The 9,861-nt window shown below is 40.8% G+C and overlaps 1 protein-coding gene across 1 annotated transcript in view; it reads left to right on the top strand.

Moving 5' to 3' along the window:
* LOC106807631 (myosin regulatory light chain sqh-like) overlaps window positions 1–6,854 on the top strand; it is a 7,945-nt gene extending 1,091 nt beyond the window's left edge. The window contains exons 2-7 of the mRNA XM_014810041.1: window positions 617–727; window positions 2,752–2,827; window positions 3,107–3,208; window positions 4,944–5,022; window positions 5,243–5,291; window positions 5,661–6,854. Of these exons, the coding sequence (XP_014665527.1) occupies window positions 617–727; window positions 2,752–2,827; window positions 3,107–3,208; window positions 4,944–5,022; window positions 5,243–5,291; window positions 5,661–5,756 (513 nt within the window). The 3' untranslated portion in view covers window positions 5,757–6,854. The remainder of the gene's footprint in view (window positions 1–616; window positions 728–2,751; window positions 2,828–3,106; window positions 3,209–4,943; window positions 5,023–5,242; window positions 5,292–5,660) is intronic.
* Window positions 6,855–9,861: the final 3,007 nt, after the last annotated feature.

Raw genomic sequence — 9,861 nt, 5'->3', positions numbered from 1 at the left:
CTCTCTCTCTCTCTCTCTCTCTCTCTCTCTCTCTCTCTCTCTCTCTCTCTCTCTCTCTCTCTCTCTCTCTCTCTCTCTCTCTCTCTTCTCTTCTCTCTCTCTCTTCTCTCTCTATCTCTCTCTCTCTCTCTCTCTCTCTCTCTCTTTCTCGCTGTCTCTTATTCGGCGTATGATGTTCGTTCTGACGCCCCAGTGCCACGTGAACGCACGTTCTATATATACGGAAGCTTACACAGCCACGAGCACGCATTATGCGGGCCACACTGCTTTACATTAGGTAACATAACTTGAGAGCGCGTTTGTCTTATATATAGAACTAGTAAGAGAAACCCCAGCGCAGTATCAATAAATCGCCAAAAAGGGATCCGCGCCCCTTTGGATGGACAGCTGCCGATAAAAGTAAATTGCTAGCCTGCTTGCAACCAGGCCCAGCGTAGAAAAACACCAACGAACAAACATATTTACTTGGGTGTTTGGATGTACTCGCCGACTAGCGAACGAATCAAACAAAGCGAATGTTTTTTTAACTTATCTATTTTGAGCTCGGATAAATGACTGATACTCACACAAAACATGTCCGTTCCGCATTGGTTTATATTGTTTCGTTGCTCCGTAGGCTAGCGACAAGGTTGAGAAGAAGAAGGGTGGCGCCAAGAAGAAGGCCCAGAGAGCCACCAGTAATGTCTTCTCTATGTTCGACCAGAGGCAAGTGCAGGAGTTCAAAGAGGTAATTCTATAGCGGATTTGCATCCCTGTGTTTCTTCTCCAAACGCCAAGGATGCGGAAGCTAATTAAAGCCACTATATACCTTTGAACCGTTCTATGTTATTATTTAATTAGTTTATATTATACCCAACTCAACCCAACATATCTTTTACACTGAACTCGAGCTAGGTAGAATATAATATTACGAACGCACGAAGAAAATAAAGTGTAAACAGAGCCAGGAAACGCTACTCAGTTCGGCGCGTGGGTTTTCTAGCGTAAAAACACTTTACCTAACGACAGAACACTCAAACCCGAGACACGGTTGCAGGAGAGCCATCGTCACATACCTTACATATAGTCAAGAGTTCATAATAGACTATATTTTCTATTATGGACTCTTGATATATAGTCTAGCTGTAAGATGGCGCTGCTGGCGTACAGTCGTTACGCGGAAGACGGCAGGCGGGCATGACATCCAGCATCTGCTACAAATCTGTGGCTGCGCCGCAGTTCTGTAAACGCTGCTTGCTGCTATCCAACTCTGCTGCCGAAAGTCCTGATTCTGGCGCGCGGGGTATTCCGGTCTGCCTTTGATTCCCCCACAAGGTCCGGTTTCACCTCCCGTTTATTATTCCTACAACGCTAACCAACAGTTGAGCTAACCTTCTTAACAGTGAAGAGGTCTTCCTGTAGACCATGCCTAACTGCGCGGTCGACCATCGCGTAAAGTTAACAGTGGTATATACTGCGATGTTTTGATATAGTAAGAAATTGTCCCACGATGCCCACCATAATGTTAAAAATGCGTATCATCATGCATCCAATGGATAATCATAGGACTTCCTGCACTTTTCATGCGGCCCCAGCAAAATTATTAATAATCTCCTCTATAGGCCTACATATTGTTACTTTGAATTTGATTTGCTATAACGTATAAGGTCACTGTATAGGCTAGATAGACTATATGAGTGAAACACATACAGTTCTCGCAGTGTATCAGTGCTGCCATGGAATAAACCAAGAGCGTAAACCCATAGGCGATCAGTACTGCACACATGCTAACAAACCGCCACGCACGCCAACGCTCCACGCCTTCGCTACCACTTGTGCCACGCTGCTATTAAATATTAGGAGCCGAGCTAAATATAGACGGGAAACCAAACCGTTTGTTTGTGCTATCGTAATGCCTTCTTTAGGATGGAGGGAGTTTGCTGCTGCCGCGATCCGTGCAGCCCCACAAGCCACTGCGCTACCGCTCCAGATGTTGCCTACTGCCCTACACACAGCAGATAAATGCTATCTTGATGCTATATAAATGCTGATGCTATATAGTAGTTAACGACAACGTATACCTTTAGGATGAGGAAGAGGAGGGTACTATTAAATAATATTGGAAAGAGATTGCTAAACGCTAACCGAGTTATTTGTAACTGTAATTGGCGAGTGACTCAATGCTCAGCTTGTAAAAAAGATACTCACTTATTAATAGATCGTGTGACTTTTGCGCGCATGCGCACTCACTGTGATTGTCGCCCCGCTTCGCACGTTAGCTAAGCGCATCAAATGCACATCCGCTTTGGAAGGAACATGCCGGTCAAAAAGATTTTCAGGATTCGAGATTCATAACATCCCGCATATCTTGAATTTTCTCAAGAAGACATCCTCGTCACCATCGGTGTCATGGGATCTGATAGCTCACCTCTCAGCGACGTCCATGAGTGCATAGCCAATGCACAATTGCAATAGATACAAACTATGTGATTGATGAACAACGCCACTTGCTAATTTAGGATCTCTCTTCTATTAAATTAACAATACTCCATAGCAAACACTAGGAGGGGTTCAGCCAGTCCCACTTGAATTGAATAGAAAATAGGTATGACGATACGGTTAACAACCCGATGTTTTCGGTGGTGTTCGGTTTTCACATTCAAACACGCGAATGCTCGTGTCGCATTGAATTCTCATCCTATAATACTATAGAAAGTTAAAGAGCTTATCCTCTAGCGACTGCAAAAAGTAATAAATTTCGAATCATTACAGGCGTTCACAATGATCGACCAAGACAGAGATGGCTTTATCAGCCGGGAGGACTTGGCAGCCATTTTCGATTCGTTAGGTACGCTGTTGTATATAGAGACAATGTTGTAGCGCCTTCCCGTTTAAAGATTGTACAATAATATTATATTATATATGGTTTTTATATTATTCGTGAGTATATATATATATAATCGCGCGTGGGAGAGAACAGAAACATGAGAACACGAGGAGAGGATGTGGGAAGAGGGGTATAAAAGAGCGTTGGTGAAGAATTCACGCGCGAGGGCGTTACTTATTTTTTATTAATATTTACACAATAATTTTTCGGTTTTATTAACAAGTAATATTGCCTGCGTAGGCCGTCAGCCAAAGACGGAGGAGCTTGATGAGATGCTTGCTGAGGCACCAGGACCCATCAACTTCACCATGTTCTTGACACTATTCGGTGAAAGAGTACAAGGTATAGTAATTGCTTGCTACTTGTGTTATGCTGGTGTAATTATGCTGGTGTGCGCTACAAACTGCAGCCATCACTTTACGTCGGTGTCGTGGTGTTGCATGGGCAGATTCCGTTTTCATGTTGTACGTTTCATATATAACGATTTGCAATAAATGTGTTGCACTGCTGTGTTTGCGCGTGACTTGCACTCTCGTTCTTCGCTATCCCACGTCCTACGTTAGCGGTGCCAGTGTCACACGGGTTGCGTACAGTAGCTCACGGAATGGACGTGGCGCGCATCGTATCACACAGTGCATGACAGTTTCAGACTGATCTCGTGGCCAACTATCTGTGAACGGAGGCGAAGAGACTGGCGTCCCGGGTTGGCTGCATGACGCGTGAGTGCACACACATCACGAACACGACACAGTAGAAGCATATCGCTTTACATATACAGCGAACTTTTCATATAGCACCTGGTCGAACGCGATGTCCGTTTCTGGTGGTGACAGCACCAGCTACTTTGGCGGTGGGCCCCAAAGAGGCGAAGCGGTTAAAGGACCTTGGGTCGCGCAATCAAAATAAACTGCGTAGACGCGATGGGTTATTACGAGTACCGTCGAATGCTTGCATGGCATCGTTATAATATCGAATGCAAAATCTTAGTGAGGGATATATAACATTGTTTTATTTCATCGTAGTTTTATGCTATAAAACTCACACGAACGGCCACGCATAGTTTTTTTTTCTGTTTTGGCAAATTATGGTAGGATGATAGTGGGGGCATGCTACAGTAGTGACAGATAACGGGGTTTAACCGTGAACATGACGATTGTCTTCGCCTTGCATTATTTTTACAATTATAATTTTTTGCTTAAACGTATATCCCAGATAATAATAATTTACACAAATTATTATTATCATTAACCATTTATTGATCAAAATTATGCGCAATACCATGATTATCACTTCCTTCCACGATATCGAGATCGAGATCCATATCGATATTTATTGGTCATAGTAATAACAAATTCGTCACGCATAGAAAATAGTACTAAGTAGTCAAATATATGATTCCGCATGCACAACGCATGTGCATCGTCCGCGTTTGCTGCCTTTTTACATCGTGTGCATGCTCTGTATGATACGTGATCCCAGAAATTTCGAATATCGTGTTGTTTCCTATACTGCAAAAAATACATCATCAGCAAATCATCGTGTGATGTAGCATGAACAGGATATTAATAATTGGGCATGAATATAGTTTTGTTTATTTGCGCTTGTACTCTATTATAAGTTATACATGATATAGGTACTAGATTAATGTGTGTGATAGGATTAGTAGAAGCTTTTTACTTCCTTGCTGAGTGAAATGGCTTCATTTCTTAAACATAGCTGCAGTTTCTATTTCCTTCGTTGAATAATCTTTGCTAATATATTTTTAACGGATTTGACAGCTACGGTAGTCGTTATTGCCTGATTTATTAGTTAGGTATGTTTCAATATAAAATTTGGTAAATTTACATTTATAGTTAGATAAAGGAAACATCAAAACCAGGAAGCAATAACAAATAATGGGTTTTAAATAGTTATAGAAACTAATTATGCACGATGTACCACCGATTATCATGCAAACGCACACACGCACGCACACACGCGCACACGCACGCACGCACACACGCGCACAGAATGAGTGTGTAGTAGTCACGTATCTACAGCATTATTAGTCACTCTTTTTCGTTTCTCTCCCCTATAGGATCCGACCCGGAGGATGCCATAGTGAATGCATTCAAAATGTTCGACCCAGAGAACAAGGGTGCGATCCCGGCAAAGAGGTGCGTAAAACTTTATTTATGCGTGTTTGTGCACAGTAGTTTAGGATAGAAAACATGAAGTGGTTTTGTTTTAAACATCATTTAACCTCATAATTTGGTTTCGGCTGACATCTCGTATATGGTCACGCTACATGCGCAGTTTGGTTTGCGTTTCAACATAATTCGAAATTACGGTACAAGTACCATGTGTGTCCTATTTTAAACTGGTATTGTTTTATAGGCTCAAGGAGCTTATGCTTGGAATTGGCGACAGATTCGATAAGGATGAGGTGAGTAAACGTTTAACCTTCCTAGGTGCAATACCTGAAACACGTCACATGTACTTATAAGGTATCTATCACGCAGGATTGCAATGCCTAGCCTATTGTGATGTTAGTGTTATCTACTTCTTCTTCGGAGTAATTAATTACCATTGCAGTACCATTGCAGTATTACCCTCACAATTTAAAATATTCATTCGATCATTTGCCGAATCTTTAAAAAAGCACAAGCCCACGTATAATCTACAATTATTTACCATATAATGTGTAATAAGTATCTTATTCTTAGTTTCCCAACACCGTTAATATTACTCTATAATTATACATACTCAACTTTAAAATATTTAAGCAAGCGTAAATATGATTACCATGTTTCAGTTTGATCAATTCATCAAGACTGCGACAATCAAGGATGGAAAGTTTGACTACAAGGCGTACGCGCACGTACTGACGCACGGTGAAGAAGATGTGTAAAGCCTACCACCACCAAATAAATCGCTCGCCGCGTACTGAGCATGAACTGAGGAATAGCACTCGTTCATACCTTCTCGATATCCAACTCCAATATTGTTCATGATTCTAAAACTCATCATCTTGTACCGAACTTTGTCATCAAATTAACAAATATTTATTTCAATAAATTACAGAATCGCTTCTGGAACCGAACTGTTTGCAACTTGCCGTTATAAGTTGCCTGTTATATTACCGTACTGTGTTTCGCTGAGATGTAATAGAACAATGCACAGCGGCATGTGCGCATATGTAAACTCGGGTTTCCAGCAACTAGTCGTGGAATGGTCAGATGTGATTTTTTCAAGGTACTATGCTCAGTGCGTTAAAATTCTGTAAACTTCCGGCCACGATCGATTCAATCAAATATTGTCACAATCCTAACAGCGGATTTGATATTAAAACATCAGTTATGCACTTAAAATTTAACATGTTGTTGAAGCACAATGGCATATAATTCCGAGCAGGTTTTAGTTACAATCCCAGGAATAAGTACTGATCCAAGCGGGAGTCGATGCGGGTGTAATAGCTCTGCAGCCTGTAGAACAATAATACCCCGAAGCTTGTCGTATGTGGACACTGCTCACAACAGTCAGAACATAGCGCGCCACACATCTGCCTCTGCTGGCGCCACCTGCTGTGCTGGGCAGTCACCACATATGCAGCGACAATATCTGCTACCAAAGCGCTCGGCCTCGCAAAGAGAAACCTAAATAGCATTCAGAACCATATATTTGTGCTAACAAATAAGTCAAATGCCGCTGAATTTTCCGAAAGACCCCGTCAGTGACTGAAATAACTTCTACCTTAATGAAATGTTTTCACAGCGGTGGAATATCAATTGCTTAAACATGTCGCTTGGTGAGAAAACAGACGTTTTCTCCCAACATTTGGTGCAAATCCATTGCTTTGCTTTCTCTCTGTTACTGTACGTGTTGTTGTGTGGACGCAGTACTTGCGATGAGTAGACTCAAACTATGTTAGAACGTAGGGACTGTTGTATATGTATGTAAAAATAAGTGAAAATTTTTCAGTAAATTACCTGTGCACGGTTAAAAAAAAGTTTTACTATTTTTCTGACTCATATATAAATCACGTGCGATTTCTAAGATGAATTTTTATATACAAAGTTCGGATTGCATATTTCAAATTCAAATTAATTATACAAAAGTTAGATTATGACCATTTGCAACATAAGTGAAATTTCCCGAATTTTATTTGTATTGCAGGCTAAGATCTGGGTTCGCGTATGCCCCCAGTATCTACCAAAAGAAGTCGTGATTAGTTTAAATAATACTGAATCATGGTAGTGGAGCCTATATCGTAATGCGATGTGTTAAAGATCTAGCACAAAGTCTCACTTTAAAAATGTACAACACGCCCGCCAGTTTATATATAGTGATTATCCGTACAGACTCAGGGCCGTAGGCTGAGCAAATTCCTAGAGGGAGGGGGGGCAGTGGCGGATCCAGGATTTCAAGGAGGGAGTGAGAAACAGGTGGGGGGGTCTGGGGGTCCCCCCACAGAAAATTTTGAAAATGTAGATCGCAGAAGATGGTATTTGAGGCACTTTTGAGTACATGTACAGTCTTCATTCTGACTACGATAATTCTCTTTTATTAAATCTATTTATTTTTTTAATTTTGCTACCCTGAGACTGAAAAATTTGACATGGTATTAAACATATAGTGATATACCATTCAAATCCGGCGAATAGAAGGACGAATTGTATTGTTTTATTTTCAATACAGGATCAGCCCCAGTAACAATAAAAGTGGTATAGGCCCTATACATACGTACGTACGAACACACGCACGCACACACACACACACACAGGCACGCACGCACGCACGCACACACATAATTCCTATACATTTTCTTACTGATAATTATCGTTTTATGATTCTAAGAGACTTCAAAATTTATTAAAAATATAGAAATCACTCATGCAATATTCTGAATTAAGTAACTCATTTAATAATTATACATATAAATAGGTATATACATATACTACATAAATTATAGGTGTTATAAATTCGAGTTCTACTGACATATATATATATATATATATCGTAGATATTTTACCATATACCTATTCTATTATATCTATATGGTATCATATATGTCTATATGATATATTTCTACGAGACTTTGCTGCCGTCAGAGCACGTGACGTATATAGGGAAGTCTATTTCCACCCGTGATAGTATGAGTGGTTACGCGTGAGTGTGTGTATTACACCCTTTGCTAGCGTCTATGTGAATGCAGGTAATAAGAGAACATAACGATTATGTTGAACGTATGCAGTTATCCCTTTAATTGACAGACTTAACTATGCATCCGCCCATAACGAGGCGAATGCGTACAATCAAGGTACGCGAGTAACATCACCTAACTTACGAGGTTAAGGATGTGTGGTAGCTGGCTCGAACCAATCTCGTCTAGTCTGTAAAGTGTATCTAACTATCGCTCTGCCTCCTCTCTCTGGTCGAACACGCGGTTATATACTCCATAGGTAGACACGCCTACCTATTGTTTATGGTCAGTCCGTACTACATTACTGTCTGTTATTGGCTAATTCTACCCAGGGGCGTGTACAGGGGAGGGGGGGGTCCAGGGGGTCCGGACCTCCCCCTGCTCGCGCAGAAAACGCATCTGAAGGTCTAATTGAAAAAAATTTTTGGGGGAGGGCCCCCCAAACGTGCTCGCAAGTTTGGGTTACGGTTACACCCCCCCCCCCTGGTACAAATCCTGTACACGCCCCTGCTACCCTGTCTATTCCCGCGTTACAACTTTACACAGCTAGCCATGTATGCCAACCCAGAACAATAGGTTATTGCTATCTATTTATTTATCTGTCTTTCGACGGTATTACACGTATAGGTCTATACATATCATCAGGAGTTAATAAAGACAAAGAAGTTTGACACGTATTTGGTACTGATTTCACTACATTTTGTCGTACGAGTTCGATGTGAACAAAAATATTAAGAGTGAGTCACACGATAGTTGCATAACCATTATTACATTGAATTAAATGCTTAATAGCAGGATTTCCATGACTATATCCTTACTATAAAGAGGCTAATCTTGTGTGTGTGTGTGTGTGTTTGTTTGACCTCGCTTTTCTCCGTGATTTTTCACTCAATTGTGGTAACTGAAGATATATTCAGAATCACCACGTCTTGCAAGTGGTTCTGGCTGAGACAAAAATTTAAAAAAGTTAAAAAGTAAAAAAAAATTGTATTAAGTCAAAATTCAATCATCACGTACGTGGGAATTATTGCGCGTGTCTTGACTTGTGTTGTGTAGTCGGTAGGAGCTCGGTTTCATAACCCGAGATTGCGGGTTCGAATCTCAGATGGGGGAAAAAAATTTCTCCTTTACTTTTTGACTCTTTAGTATGTACTTCTGCCACTTCAGCATTCATTTCAAAATTGAAAAAATTAATTTTAATACATTCATGAAAAAAAAATTTTTTTTACTATTATTATTATTTTACTACTATTATTATTTATTATATTTTCATGTCTTTTATCTTTATATTATTTATATTCTTTTTTATTGTTTGGGATTGGATGGGATGGGATGGGTCGGATGCGATGGATCGGATCGGATCCCATGAGATAGCATAGCATAGGATAGGATGCAATGGGATGGGATAGAAGACGATGGGATGGGATGGGATGGGATGGGATGGGATGGGATGGGATGGGATGGCATGGCATGGGTGGCATGGGGTGGCATGGGATGAGATGGGATGAGATGGGATGAGATGGCAAGGCATGGCATGACATGTGATGGATGGAGAGATGGCTGGCTGGATGGATGGATGGATAGATGGATGGATGGATGGATGCATGCATGCATAGATAGATACATAGATAGATTGATAGATAGATAGATAGATTTTGCGGTATTTTCCTTTCAACCAAGTGGTCACCAACTGAGGCACTTTTTCCCTGCTCACTTATAGAATTGCGCTCTTTGTTTCTCCCCAAAATGTTTTTTGTTTCCGTTTTCTTTTCAGTTGCATGAAATATTTAACTTCAACTGTGTCACTTACTGT

The sequence above is a fragment of the Priapulus caudatus genome, unplaced genomic scaffold, assembly GCF_000485595.1.
Source record: "Priapulus caudatus unplaced genomic scaffold, Priapulus_caudatus-5.0.1 Scaffold226, whole genome shotgun sequence".
NCBI classification, from domain to species: Eukaryota; Metazoa; Priapulida; class Priapulimorpha; order Priapulimorphida; family Priapulidae; genus Priapulus; species Priapulus caudatus.
The sequence above is the reverse complement of the archived record's forward strand: the minus strand, read 5'-3'. Positions and strand labels throughout refer to the sequence as shown.